The sequence below is a fragment of the Babylonia areolata genome, chromosome 21 (assembly GCF_041734735.1).
Source record: "Babylonia areolata isolate BAREFJ2019XMU chromosome 21, ASM4173473v1, whole genome shotgun sequence".
Taxonomy (NCBI): Eukaryota; Metazoa; Mollusca; class Gastropoda; order Neogastropoda; family Buccinidae; genus Babylonia; species Babylonia areolata.
Genome location: NC_134896.1, coordinates 27,125,883 through 27,142,087, shown reverse-complemented (window position 1 = coordinate 27,142,087; position 16,205 = coordinate 27,125,883). Strand labels below are relative to the sequence as shown.

The 16,205-nt window shown below is 38.9% G+C and overlaps 1 protein-coding gene across 1 annotated transcript; it reads left to right on the top strand.

Moving 5' to 3' along the window:
- The first annotated feature begins 4,264 nt into the window (after positions 1-4,264).
- On the top strand, positions 4,265-15,297 carry LOC143296691 (protein FAM177A1-like). The gene is made up of 5 exons (XM_076608723.1): positions 4,265-4,328; positions 5,533-5,736; positions 7,261-7,327; positions 8,718-8,815; positions 9,942-15,297. The coding sequence occupies exons 1-5, from the start codon at positions 4,290-4,292 to the stop codon at positions 10,077-10,079; spliced, it is 546 nt and encodes a 181-aa protein (XP_076464838.1). The 5' UTR covers positions 4,265-4,289; the 3' UTR covers positions 10,080-15,297.
- The last annotated feature ends 908 nt before the right edge of the window (positions 15,298-16,205 follow it).

Sequence of the window (16,205 nt, the reverse complement as noted above, 5' to 3'; positions counted from 1 at the left end):
TGTGTTCCACACAAGAATCGCAATATTTGCTAAACCAAAAGATGGTTGTCGAGAAGTGCGTCCACAAAGATGTGAATGTTTTATTAGGATCAAAAGCATATATGACGTGTTAATTTGCTAATGTCAGATCATCCTCTGATACTGCTCAAAATGATGATAGATTTAATCCAAAAGATTTTTTTTTTTTTTTTTTTTTTTTTTTTTTTTCTGCCCCATCATTTAGATTACCCCATACACGGCCACAAACGAATTTGTCCGTCACAATTCCAGCGTCCGCAATCCACAGGGAACCATCGATGTTTGGTCGCCGCCAGGAGGCCACACACCGGAGTCGGAAACCTGCACTGCTGCTGAGTCACTTCGGTAGTGTTTAGTGGTGCCAGTTCTGATTTAACGTACTTAGGGCACCACCGACTAAGCCCCCTACTAACGACAATAATGGCTTAGTCGCGGAGCCATACTGAGTGAGCGTACCTTCCCCGCCGGCGGAGTGGAGACCGCCGGCGCCACCACGTCCACGCCGGTCCCCCAAACAACAGCGCCCCTCCCCCCTCCCCCTATGAATCTTCCGCCGACACTGAAGACATTGATAGGACTCACCCCAAGCACGGAAGTGGAGGGGTATCGAAACTGAGGTCACCACGAGAGCAGAACATGAAAGGCCACAGATTTTGAGACTGTTTTGTTTATATTGATGATGATGAAGGAGGAGGAGGATGACCGCGAGGACGATGACGATGTAGCTGTGGAGATCCATTTTGGTTTGGGACTGCGTGACAAGGCTTTACTCTACGCTTCCTGTCATGATGATATCCCGGTGTCAACCAGGCCCGAGAGATACAGACACTTGCAGTGTTGGTCAGGTAATTAGTAGACTGGCAACACACCCAAAGACGCATCCGTGGAGTCTTTGACACTCGACTCCCAGTCTCCCCATTTAAACCCACCTCTGCTGGGATTCGAACCCGCGTCTTCCCAGCCGTCAGCCCGCGACGCTAACCACTTCGCCACCGTAACGGCGGCCGGTGAACTGATCCAAAAGATTAGGCAGTGTGCTTCTATCAACCAGCGAAAGCTCATCTCGGAGGGGGGGTTGGGGGGGGGGGGGCGCTGAAGGGGGGGGGGGGATAAAATCAAATGTTTCTTCTGCTCCTTCTTTCTCACGGTCTCCTCTCTCAACTCTGTGAAGAAGAACTGTTCATCAGAATCAGTTCCTTCATGACGCGGCGCGGGGTCTTGCGCAAGTCAAATCTTTCAGAGTCCACCCCCTCCGGGCCCGGCCCGGCTGTCCAGATCGGATTTTCTTGTCGGGTTTAGATCCCCACATGCGACAGGTAATACTGGGCAACATGAAGGAGCAGAGGAGAACTTCTGACCTCGGCTGTGGACACTGAAATGTGATAGACGGTTTCATCATAGTTCAAGAAAAACAGAAAGAAAGAAAAGCAGTTGTTCAGTCAGTGTAATCTTGTAATAAAAATTTGACCTCAGTCACACACACACACACACACACACACACACACACACACACACACACACACACACACACACTGCACACACTAAAAATTTGACCTCAGTCACACACACACACACACACACACACACACACACACACACACTGCACACACACACACACACACGCACGCACACACACACACCGTGACACACACGCACACACTCACACACACACCGTTACACACACGCACACACACACACACACACACACACACACACACACACACACACACACACACACACACACACACACACACACACACACACACACACACATATGGCACCGCTGCGGCAAACCCGGCCGTGACGTGAACGAACACTCCGAGTCCGCCACACCGGACAGTTGATTTGTTGCTCGACTGCTGTCGTACTGACCTTGCTCTCCGGCGGTTTGTATGCATGAGGTAATGGTGTACAGTGGACAGTTACCGTTCCCTCCTCCCCCACAACCCCTCCCCTCCCTTCCCTCCCCCCTCTCTCTCTCAGGCTCAGGCTCTCTCTCTCTCTCTCTCTCTCTCTCTCTCTCTCTCTCAATATTATGAATATCCTTGTTTGTTTAAATTTTGTTTATTGATGGCATCATCTAACGACAGTGTTATAAGAAATCTCGCATTGTACTTATATAAAGCTTTTAAGTTAAGAGAAATGGTATTGTCCTAATTTCTATAGTTTAATTGTATAAGCAGTTGAACGCTTATTGCCAGTTACGGTAATGTATGCATATCTTGTTATCGCCCCTCATTCATATGGGGCTATGGCCTTAATGAATAAATCATCTGCGTCTGCGTCTGCGTCTCTCTCTCTCTCCAGTGAGGGTCTGAATCCCTGTCTCGCCTTTTCTCCCTTTTTTGACAAGAAAATCAAACTTGTGCGGTGGCTTCAGTGTCTTTCAGATGAGACGATAAACTGAAGTCCCAAATGATCCTAGTTCCGTCGTGTCTATATCGTCAGAACTGGCGTCTGCGACGTACACTACCAGATCCAGATCCAGATGCAGTAGACACTAATCATTTGGACTACTGAAAAAGAACCCAGTGACCAGTGACAGTGATATATATATATATATATATATATATATATATATACCGTGGCGTTTTGTAGATGAAATCTCATGCATGCTCTCAGATGGATATGTCCAAACGCAGTGACTCATTGAGAAACTTAAACTTAAACCTACATACATGTGTATTGACATGAATGTAGTTTGAATATGATCTCTGCTGTCAGTGAGGTTCAGTGATTCATCAGTTTCAGTTTCAGTTTCAGTAGCTCAAGGAGGCGTCACTGCGTTCGGACAAATCCATATACGCTACACCACATCTGCCAAGCAGATGCCTGACCAGCAGCGTAACCCAACGCGCTTAGTCAGGCCTTGAGAAAAAAAGAAGAAGATAAGCTTACATAAATAAATAAATAAATAATAATTATGATATAAAAAAGGTAGTAGTGATGAAAATAATGATAAAAAAAAAAATTATTAAATAAATAAGACAACAATGATGATAAATAAGCAAATAAATGTAAAACATGAAGACACACATACACCCACACATGCATAACAGATATGCGCCAAACACACAGTTTCACAGATATGAAAGCACAGTCAAATACATATAAACGTACATGAGCTCCAACACACACACACACACACACACACACACACACACACACACACACACACACACACAGATGAACGCTTACTTGTACAAGCACACACACACACGCCCATATCTCCCACCCCCAACCCCACACACATATATACAAAGATATATATATATATAACATATACATTCCAATATCCTGTTGCTCCCACAGTGTAGGCATGCATACACTCACATACCTCATCCTCTACCCCACCTCCTCCCTGCACCCCCACCTTCCCCCCCCTCACACACACACACACACACACACACACACACACACACACATACACACACACACACATGCACAGAACTCTCCTGACACTTGTGTACACTTACACTCTCACGCATGCACAAACGCACTCAAAAACACAGACCCACACATACACACAAAAACACACATACACACACGCACAGAGGCTGCCACTGATTGGCCGCAAGAGGGATGGGAAAAGATCTCTGATGCCAAGAACGTGGCGTCTAGTGTGTTGCTCAGTCTATTGCATTTGGAAAAGCCCACAGAGACTCTGTTCCGTTTTGAAGAAATTGGCGCAATGTTGGTTTGGAAATGATGCCTATATTTGTTTGATTTGCAAAGCATCGTGCTCTACCTTTCATGTTAGACTTACGGCCGCTCCCTCTCTCTGCTTTTATTTCTTTGAGGCGATAGATGGTGTGATGGCCTTGTACCTGTTCTTTTTGATATTCTTTGACTTTTCTGAGGATTTCCGATTTTCCTAGATGTAGGCCGCTCGTTGGTGTTGCGTTACCAGCAAGTCTGTCAGCTCGCTCATTTCCCTTAACTCCTGCATGTCCTGGGCAGTATGACCATGTGAGTTTTTTAATCTGAAAGTTGCGCATTGCCTTATGCCACTCTGGGCTTCCCATTCATCAGTAAAAGAAACTGTTTAAAACACGACCAACATATGTTTTGATATTCTGCAACGGTACTCGACACTGAGACTGCGGTAAAACGTCAAAGATACAAAGCATAAGAAGCTCGGAATACAGACACAAATATCTCAATCTAGTGAATTCAAGGGAATTCAGTGTCAATGCTCGGAACGAAACAAAAAGCCCCCAGCAAGTCATATGGCATGTTTATGGAGTGTAACCACAGTGTTGTCATTCAAGATGGCGACAACAGAGAGCGAAGGAACACAAGCAAATCAGGTAAAAATCTATTTACTTCTTGTGAATGTCATTCCGAGTAAGTGATTTAACATACCTTGTGTATACAGATACATACTGATATTATATCTGAGCTTGGTCGAAGGATGAATAATTTTGGCAGTTACATTATGTTGCGATGGACGCACTGTCTCAGTCTCATTCTCTCTCTCAGTCTCAGACAACCGATCCAGCATTGCCAGAGTAACTTCAATAAGCTTCCCGTTGTAACACACCCAACTCGATTTCCATTGAGATCCGGGTGCAACAAATGCTGTAGACAATTACCAGAGGTGGAACTTCATTGAAAAGCACATTACCCCCAGAACAGGTCTCCAGATCACTGATGAGAATGAAACATTTGTACGTCTTGGCAAAATCGAATGTCATAAACCTCCACCTTAGTTTTCCGTTCGGCCTGTTATGTTGTTGATGGCGCGTTTGTTTTTGTTGTTTTTGTTCATTCATCCAGTTTTTTCTTTCTTAGGTCCAAGAAAAAGGTTTCGACAAAAACGTTTTGAAAGAATGATAAATATAGTAACCAAAAACAGTTAGAAGAACAAAAGAAGATAATAACACTAATAATATTTTGTGTATGAGAACAGTCTGACAACAGCCACATGTCTGGAAGATTAGAAATGTATATAAGAGTTGATCAGTACACAGATACTGGATGATTTAATCTTCTTCTTCTTCCTCCTGCTCTTCTGTTGTGGATGAATTTATCAGTTGTGATTATATTTTGTTTCTTGCTCAGTGCTCTGGTTTCATTTCAAGTTTGATTTGTATAATAAATAGATTTAGTTCCAAATGAAGATTTTAAAATGATGTTGTTGTTGAAGTCTAAAATTGAATTGAAACGTAAAAACATACATGTATGAGTGGTGTAATACTTGTAATGATGTATACATATATATATACACTATATACGCATGAACACAAAAAGGAATTTGAAAAGGAATTAGTAAAAAGTATTGAAATTTGGAAGTCTGTGGAAATTTATGCTGGATGCATTTACTGACCAGAAAGGATATTTCATGTGGTCTGTCTTACTACTCATACTTTGGTTTGTGCACATGTGAATATGGGTTTGATACTATACATCATGATTTATACATCATAAACTTGTGACCGTCAGTGTAGGGGAATTAACTTGTGTACCATCTGAAGCTATTCTCTGAAGTCTCCATTTTTGGTTATTTCACAGCCGCCAGCAGAACCTACCACTCATGGAGGCATGACTTCTCAGGGTGCACCCTTCACCTCTGTCAGTCTGGGTGATGGAGACGCACCATCGGAGAAAAAGAAGAAAGTCCCACGCCGCATCTTGCATTTCAGTGATGGCATCCTGGAAGAATATTCCACTGACGAGGAGGAAGAGGATGTGCCTGATCAGCCTCTTGTTGATCCTGTGAGTTATCCATCCTCTGTTGTTTTTTTCTACTTTTAGTTTTACACATACCATTCAAACAAAAAGAGTGATGTCAAAACAACAAAAAGAAAACTGAAAAGTCCACTTGTGCAAACATGCAAATACACATTAATAAGGATTTTTTCTTTTCAGTTGACAATATTCTTCTCCATGTCAGCAGACATTATTTTATCAAAAAGAACTACAAATGGAAGAAACAAATGATTTAAGTTTTAACAGTATTCCTTTTTTTCTTTCTTTTTTTCAGAAAACAGTAAGTGGAATTTAAACAAACATCCACACTCATTGTTTGATTTTCAAAGTAAATTTATTTGAATAATATAAAGAAGGGTATGATATCGATAACTTGCAACCATACCAACTTCTATTCAGACCTCATTCAACAGGCGCAATAGCCGAGTGGTTAAAGCATTGGACTTTCAATCTGAGGGTCCCAGGTTCGAATCTCGGTGACGGCGCCTGGTGGGTAAAGGGTGGAGATTTTTCTGATCTCCCAGGTCAACATATATGCAGACCTGCTAGTACCTGAACCCCCTCATGTTTATACACAAGCAGAGGATCAGATACACTCATTAAATATCCTGTATTCCGTGTCAGCGTTCAGTGGGTTATGGAAACAAGAACGTACCCAGCATGCACACACCCGAAAGCTGAGTATGGCGGGGTAAAAACGGTCATACATGTAAAAACCCACTCATGTACGTGGAGTGAATGTGGGAGTTGCAGCTCATGAACGCAGAAGAAGAAGAAGAAGAATTCATTCGCTGAGTAAAACCTTGTTGAATGCTCAAGACAAACATGACACCAATTATGTTAAAAAATAAATAAATAAAAAAAAGAGAGAAAAAAACAACTTTATTTGGTGTGACAAAAATTAATTATTGTGGGTCTGTGTTTTAAAGATGTTAAGGTGAAGTATGACTTTTTGTTAGTCTGTTCAGACGCATAAAGTGAATTTCATTAAAACTTTTAGTGTTTAAAATGAGGTACAACAACAGCAGGGTTAATTTTCCTCTTTTTGGTTGCCTTTTCCACGTGACATTTTGCAACGTTTTTACCCTTGTTGATGAAAAAAAAATGTTCATCTTGTATACAGGTTTCAACATATGCATCACACATACAGTCAGTTGTTTCATCATATACACAGGTTTCAACATATGCATCACACATACAATCAATCATCTCACCAGAACATATTGTTTTCTTGTATAATGTATTCACTGAAGTCACTGATCCCCACCGACGACAAGCACAGAAGAGATTAAAAAAATATTTTGTACACAGAGAAGAATATATATGATGTATATATATAACATTAAGTGTGTGTGTTCTAAATATTTTTTTTAATCTCTCCCATTTTCAAAAATCCCACCTGTTCAGTGTTCTCTCTCACTGTTCATTTCACTTTTTCCACCTGTTCACTTTGTTTCCATATTTTGTATTTTTTGTTTCGTATTTGTGTCATCTGTAATATGTTGTGGTTTATTTTTCTGTTTTGTGCAGAAAACCTTGAAGTGGATGCCTTGGTTTTGGTATTATGTTTCAACAGCTGCATACAGAACATGGTCAGGTGAGTTACAGTAAAATGAAAAAGAGAAGAAATGTGTTGCACACACATGCTTGCCAGAATGTATGCATGTGTGTGTGTGCATGTGTGTGTGGGTGTGTGTGTCTGCAGTATGTGTATTGATCTACCTTGTGAGTTTGAGAGTGGAACCCTAGAGAACAGACTTCAGTATCAATGGTATGGATGGATGGAGTCTCCCGTCGGACCGACGGATGAGTAGGCAGGCAGGTTTATCTGTAGGTGTGTGTTCTCATATGGGAGAAGAGGCCAATTCTGGACGTGCAGCACTTCCCACATGTGTTGCAAGGAAAAACATCTCCAGAAGTTGAGCCCTGCTTCCTTCGCTCATGCTTCTCCTTAATTGCCAGCGTTCTCTTGTTTTCAAACGTCTTTATGCCACTAGAGCACAGCATCCTCCAGCGAGAGCGGTCAAGGGCATCGAGTTTCCAAGGAAGCGATGTCTATGTCACAGGCTTTGTGAAACTAAATGTAGATGCCCCGGTCACAGTCTTGGAAGGCGTCAATCAGCATGGCAGAGAAGAGAATGGAGAACAATGTGGGTGCCAGGACGCAGCCCTGCTTCACTCCATTTACCACAGGGAACAGATCCAACATGTCAGTATTTTCCATCCGCTCCTGGTTGTCAGCTTCAGGGCCTTCCAGGTCTGCAATATATGTATTGATCTACCTGGTGAGTTTGAGAGTGGAACCCTAGAGAACAGACTTCAGTATCAATGGTATACGGCCTCAGTTATAAGATAATAACAATAATGAAGTTCATGACTCTCTTTCCTTTTTAATAAGAATTTTTATTAAAGCAAAAGGTGGTTGTTGTTTTTCAACATGGAAAGATTCTTGTGTCATCACTAGCAGCTTGACTAAAGCAAATCTGTCTATGATTTGTGCAAGTACAATCAGGAAATAGTAAAGAGTAATACTGTTCATTGTGGATAGGTATCTGTCACTCTCAAAAGACAATGGAATTGGGTTTTGGGTGGTGATTGACACAGCATTGGGTGTGGCTGGACTAACCAATACTAAATATTAGGCATATGATTACTTACCTATGTGTGTCATTGTTTAACATTCATCTTGATTGATTTCGTAAGTGATTTTAGTTGTATCCATGAAGAACCATGTTTTTCCCGACACTTTATTGCACATTCAGTGATGACCTGGGTCTAGTCTTTCAGATGAACACTTAACCAGAATCCCATGTTTATGATAATCACAGAAGAAACCATAGCACCAATTTAGCACCAATTTAGACATGGTTGCTGAATGATTTAAAGAAGTCACTTGTTAGAATATTTGTTTGTTAACTGTCATGAAGTTGAAAAGTTTACTTTAAAAAATATTTTCATTTTTCACATTCCTTTTCTTTGTGTTACAGTTGCCGACTTTTGTGGTGAAAAACTAGCCTGGTGGTTTGGAATCACGTCTCCCAAATATCAGAGTGCCATTGATGAATATTACAGAAGAAAGGAAGAGGTGAGCGTGGAGAGTCAACATATTTGCATTTCTTCTGATGTTTATTTAGTAACCCATTCATTTATTTAGTCTCCCATTCATTTTTTTTAGTTACCCATTCATTTTTTGTCACCCATTCATTTATTTAGTCACCCATCATTTATTAAGTTGCCCATTCATTTTTTAGTCACCCATTCATGTATTTAGCCACCCATTCATTTATTTCGTCTTAGTGCCAGCTACGCTGGACAGGACATGTTGTCCGCATGACAGACAGCAAGATCCCGAAGATGCTACTGTATGGCCAGCTGAAGGAAGGCCACTGCGAACTTGGAAGACTGCAAGCGCTTCAAAGACACCTTGAAGACAAACCTCAAAGCCTGTGACATAGACATCACTTCCTGGGAAACTGATGCCCTTGACTGCTCTCGCTGGAGGATATTGTGCTCTAGTGGCATAAAGACATTTGAAAACAAGAGAACGCTGGCTGTTAAGGAGAAGTGTGAGCGAAGGAAACAGGGCTCAATTTCTGGAGACGTTTTCCCTTGCAACACCTGTGGGAAGTGCTGTGCATCCAGAATCGGCCTCTTCTCCCATATGAGGACACACACCGACAGATACGCCTGTCTGCCTACTCATCCGTCAGTCTGACAGGAGACTCCATCATTTATTTGGTCACCCATTTATTTATCTATAATTATTATTTATTTACTTATTTATTATTTGATTCATTCATTCACTTACTTTATTTCCATTTTAGAGTAATCTGCTAGTCATTTATGTATTGTGAAAATGTTGATCTGTTTCTGTATATTCACCCTTTCCCTTTATTTTTAAATAAATTTAATTTAGATTAATTCACTAGTGGTTTATGTGTTGTGAAAATGTTTCTTCATCTATTGCAGTTTGTATTCAACAACAAACACTTGAAACAATCTCTATTTGTTTTGTAGCTTTTTCCTCTTTAAACTGAGATAAAGTGACACAACTTGAAAGCCTTCTCTGCATGAACTTGCATTGCATTCAGGAAAATGACAGCTGCAAAGAAACAAACAAGAAATAGTTGTGTTTCATTCTTTGTCAGAATCTTCTGCTTCTAGATGACACACTGGCACATATGAATTACATACCCAGTGAAACATTCCAGGAAGAAAAAGAGAAGGCCGAGGAAGAACGACGACTGTCCAGGGCAACGCTGACAACGGAGCTGAGCGCATCCTCCATCGACATGCAGGTGGTGCAAGAGGAGAACGTGATGGTGGGCAACACGCTGGAGAAATACTGAGTCCTTCACAGCAGGCTGGTCAGATGAGGTGCTGGAATAGGCAGTTTTTTTGGATTGAATGAAATGTATGACTTGCCTAGTCATGGTGTGCTGTCTCCTGCATGTTTCTTGAGATTGAAACACCGTTGCCTCTGTAAAAACTGAATTATTTCTGAATCTGTCAAATCTATTTTTAAATGTGAATATTGATCTGTGAAATCTCTCGATGTGGCTACAGGTGTTTAAAAAATAGCGAAAAATAAAAAGTTTTTATCAGCAAAAATAATTCATGTTTCCAGTTTCTTCTCCAGACTTTCTTCAGGCAACTGGAACCATAGGGGGTCTTAATCCATGAGGAGACTGAAAACTTGCGTATCGAAAACTAAATAAATGACATCTTGCAGGTAATACCTACTCTGTTCTTAATTTATGGCAAAATGAGGGAACTGATTTTCATTTCCACAGAAAGTTTATTTCTGCCTAGCTCCTTGGGAAATGCAGATGTGTATTAATCTGATTTTTGAAGATGAGCAAAAGATCTTTTACTCTTAACTACTCAACAAGTTCTTTCCCAGACATTGTCTGATTATGTTGTTCATGGTTGTGTATGTTCGTATGTGCATGTCTGTTTGTGCATGTGTGAGTGCATGCTTGTGTGTGTGTATGTACTTTTCAGATGATCACATTGAATATTTGAAACCATAATCCCAACCCACCCACCTGCAGAAAAAAGGAAAGGAGTTGCTTAGTCACATGTAAGCACAGAACATTTTTTACTTAGAGTTTTTGTGAATATTAATGACCATAACTGATGCTAGATGATGGGTTGCCATACAAAAATATATCAATACAAGAATATCTCAGAAACAGGGTGCAGGCATGTATGGCATTGTGGGTGGATGTTTTTCTTTTCCCAAACTGACACTGAATTAGGAAAATTAAAAAATGTGAAAGGAACACATGATAGCTGTGAAATCTTACACTTGGCTGTTCCACATCATATAAAATGGCACCTAGATGTTTGTGTTGCATCTTGCGTTAAAACTGTGAGATGAATTATGCTTTTTGCTTGTCAGAGATGAATGAATTAAGAGTATTTGGTGGCAACTGTCTGTCGGCAGTGAACAATCCAGTCAATATCTGACAAGTGAAATGTGCTTTTTTGTTTTGGTTCTTTTGTATTTGTTTATTTTGTGTGCAATGATTTTGTTTTTCATGGGCACGATGAACTGACCTTTATGAAATATGCTTGTACCATGGCAAAAGAAAAGGAAAAGAAAAAAGGCTTTGGTGTTTGCTGAATCACTTTGCTACTTTAGATTGCTATTTATCACATCACCTTTCTGTTTCTGTGTATTCATGCAAATTTATTTATGGAAATGAGTTTCCAGTATTTTGTGTTAACACTTTGTATGTTTTGGAAGAATTATCTGTGCATGCTTTGTATGTTTTGGAAGAATTATCTATGCATGCAGTTATGTCTTGTGTTCTGTTTCATATTCAGATGAACATCATTGTGAGTGTATGACCGTATTTGTGTGAGTGTGTGTGTGTGTGTGTGGTCTTTCATGCCAGTGTTGGGTATAGGATTATCAATTTATCTCCATTTTGACAGTTCCTTTATATTTTCTGAACATGGGAAAATAAGTAAATTAATTGTTTAAAGAATTATTTGTAGCAATTGTCTATGTAATAAGGGAAAAATGTCATTGAAGACTGCAACATATCTTACAAATAAAAAATAAATTTATGAAAACAAAATTCCAAACTGAAAAGATCTCTGAAAAAAGGAAGATATTAAAATTAAAAATTATATTAAAAGTTCAGCAACAAACTGAAATCCCATTCTGAAAGTAAATTTGAATTATACTTCCATGTTGAGTGTTTTAGTAAGACTTGTTCACTGAAATTCTTACCAGTTGCTGTTTGTTTGCTGATTTATGTGTTGTTGTTTTGTTTTGTTTTAAAAATATTTCCTTATTTATTTTAATGAATTTCATGTACATCGCTATATATATTTATGTAATAATACTTTGTAGTTCAGTGGTAATTATCAAATGGTGCTTGCTGTAAAAACAAACCCAAGCAAACAGGAACAAGCAGTTGAATTTAAACCAAGTGATTAAATTCACTTAATTTAAACCAAATGATCAATGATAGCAGTCCAGTATTCAGGGAGGACAAAAACAACAACTCGTTCACGCCACATCATCACTGTGAATGTTGTTCATTTGCTCAGAACACATTTTCTTACAGTTTTTAAAACTATTCCAGACTGTTTGCATGAAGAATGGAGATATCTATACATATTTTATAAATGTTTTTTAGAACATTTGTCACAAATAAAGAATTTTATTGCTCCTCAGTGACATGGAAAACTCTTTCAAACAATGCCTGTAGGATTGTAAAGAAGTCTGAGGGAAGCAGTCAATGCTGGAATCTCTCACAAAGGTAGTTCAGACCATTAATAAGTGTTCAGTATTTTTCAACAGCTTTCCAGTGTTGTCATGACTCCAAGTGATGTGCAGATTGATAGTAGCAGTGTGCTTATCATTCAGTCTTTAAAAACTTGTTAGATATTTGTATATTTATTAAAGCACATTTCATTGTTATTGTCATATGTATTTCATCTTATTCTGACCATTACTCATTCAGATCTTTTTTAAGCACATGTAAATATTGTAACTGCATATTTTTCATATACAAATGTGTAAATTATGAGGTTCATGATGTGATAATAGATCTGTACAGACCTTTTGCGTATGCAAAGACAGGAAATAATCGATTTCCTGATTCACACACACATACTCACATGAGCACACAAAGTGTGTATGTTTGAAAATATGTTTATTCACACTGCTCAGAACATTCTTGCTATACACACACACACACACAGAGAAAATATGTTTATTCACACTGCTCAGAAACATTCTTGCTACACACACACACACACACACACACACACACACACACAATGTAATTTAGATATAATTTACTGTTGTCCAGATCTTGTGTGAATTTTCCAGTTCCCAATATTTCATAACTGAAGACTCTTTTCTTTTTTTTTAAAAATTTTCTTACTCAATTGAAATGGTGGTAATGTGGCATTAGTGTCAAAACCAAAAGAGAAAATTTGCCTGTATGATCACCAACACTGCCTGCAAGGGGAGCATATTGAAAAAGAAAAATGAAGCCAGAAATAAAAGTAACATAGTCAGTAGTTGATGATGGTAGCTCCATCCCTGGTGTGAGAACTTGTACACTCATCAATCAAAATATAGCCATGACATCAAACTGCTAACTATGCAAAGTCTTGCCAGATGGTTGAGATTATGAATTTTTCAGTATCTGTAGAAACTTTTGCATGCAATGGCATGAACTTGTCATGGAATCAGTGATGTCAGCATTAGAAATGTGTCTGATAATCTTGGATATGATCAATGCTGCACTTTGCCCTTTTAAACTGAAGAAATAATTCTGTCAAACAGGTTGTTGGTATACAAATTATGCTGTCTTTAAATGTTAGTATGTATCATTGAAGATACAGATGGGGGGAAGGTGTATAGCATCAGAGCTGTCACACCTTTGTGGGGACTTTTGTCCATATGCATTACTTTTGAATTGCTCATCTGGTAAAATTTTGGTAGACTCCAAAAACCTTTGGCAGAAAAAGTCATCGTCACAGCAGTTGAGTGCAAAAACTGTCACTGCAGTCAAAGGTGTATTGAAAAGTCATAAATGTGTGACTGTCTGAAGTTATGATTTTCTTCTTTGACATAATTGGCAGAGACAATGAGAGAACAGATGGCAGTCAAAGGGTCAACAATGAAAAGATGGAAAGGGAATGACTATAGAAATTTGGTAATCTGTGATTGAAAATAGAATGTGGGTGCTTGTATGGTTGATTTTTTAATTTTTTTATTATCTACTTTCTTGCGAGTGTATACAGGTGAGGGGTTTTCTCTCTCTCTCTCTCTCTCATTCAGAATTACAGTAATCTATTTATTTGTTATTTTCTTACACAAAGTTTCATGACAATTGGGTTGTGTTTCAGTATTACCTCTGAATTTATTCATCCATATCTGATGTCTTGTTTTTGTGTGGCAGTGTGCATGTCAGCCTGCCTTTATAGGCCTGTATTTCCATTATGTTCTTGTTAAGTTGCTTGCTTTTATTCCTCTGAGATGAAGATTTGCACATGTGATAAAATGACCTATACAAAGAAAACATTTGCTGTCAGTGTAATTGAAATGCATGTATAATATTGTATAATCTGGTACATGTAGAAGGGATATTGATGCAGATTTGAAATATCAGTGCGATTGATTCAGTTTTAGAGGTTTAGGGGTGTGTTTGTTTTTTAAGCACTGTTAAGAATATTTATCAAATATATATTTACCTTGAAGACAAGAATGGTATCAAATAAAATTATATTGATGGTTGTATTTAAAAGTTCTAGTATATAAGAAGAAAAGATATTCAAAACACACAAAATCCAGCACTTGTAAGGAAATTTGTTTGCTTTCTTTTTGTTGGGGTTCATTTTACAAGAAATGTGTTTTCCACAACACTTGCATATTACTGTGCATCAAAACTGCAGTTTTTTGGTGAAACATTGGGTGTCAGTTTCTCTTGGAAAAATCCTAATCCTAACTTGCAGTTGATAAAAAGGTAGACTTGCTGTGGCCACAGCTCATAAATGGCAGCATTGTTGCTGTTCCATTGTAGTCAGCACACAGCAGCATTGAGCAGTGAACAAGTTTAGACCTAAAACTATCCTACAAGTATGTTGCATATGCGTGAGAGTTGAGACAATCCTCTGCTGGAAGCTCCAGGAGCAAAGCTGGTTTTTGGCATTACAAGTCTGCTGGTCAGGCCTTCATAATGTGTGTCAGTAGATGGCTGTGAAAGTTGTGTTTGCAAACTTTGTTCTTATCTCTATGATATTGGCCTGTGTGTAACACATGAATGTTAAACATAACAGACTGCTGTGTGAAAGAAACTTGGATGGGAATGGGGTGGAGAGAGTGGAAGAGTTGAAACAAGTACAAGTGCAATCATACATGAACTGCTCCAGAAAATGGAGTATGGCTGCCTAAATAGCAAGTTTAAAAAAAAAACAAAAAAACAGACATACACATACCAGGGGTAAAAGCTTATATTCAAGTATTCAAACGAATATTGAAGTTACAGCCCCAGAGTACAGGAAACTGTGGTATAAAAGCAGCAGTGTCCCCCACCCCTTACTGCCCTGTCCTCCCCATCCCAAGATCATTCTACTGTCTTCAGAAATTGTGTGAAAATATTCAGTGAATAATTGGAACGATAAAACTGAATCTTCATTTAGTTCTTCACTTGTGTATGCCTGCCTTTCTGTTTCTCCCATTTTTTTGGTTTTTCGTCTTTTTTTTCTTTCTTTTTTGTTGTTGTTGTAACAGGTGAAATTTTTCTTATTTCGTATTTTCTATTCTTCCACCCCACCTTCCCTCTCTTAAATTGTACCAAGTCTCTGGCAAGAATGCTGAATACATTCCATAAATATGATTTGAAATGTGCCTCTAACTCCATGTTGTCTTGATTACACCAATCATAGTTTTAAGCTTTATATTGCCTTATGCACTTTGTTGTTATTATAATGTGATGTTGATGATGTTATTTTGAAATTTTTAATGGTGAATTTCATTGGGACAGTCTATCTCCTGTTATGGAAAATGGGATTGTGTTTATTTTGCATGACTTGCTTTTGCTGTGTTGTTACTTCTGTAAAGCAATAATAAAAAAAAACCAAAAAAAAAAAAACACACACACAAAAAAAACAAGTTAACAAATTTTCTTTTTCAAAGTGGTTGTTTGTTTCTTGTCTGATGGGGTGTCTGTGCTGTGTCCTGTTTATAATGACCCCACCTCCCACCCCTTTACCAACCCCTACTTTTTTCTCTTTTATGTTTTCCTCACCCACCCATCCCCACTCTCTCTTTCCCACACTGCTATACTCAGTTCCAAGTGCTGTCTTACAGTATGCTTATTTTCTGTTACTTTGTGTGTGTTGCATTCTCTCTCTCTCTCTCTCTCTCTCTCTCTCTCTCAAGCACACACACACACATGTTGAATTCAGAAGCTTTATATCCAGCTTGTTGAAAAGAAAAA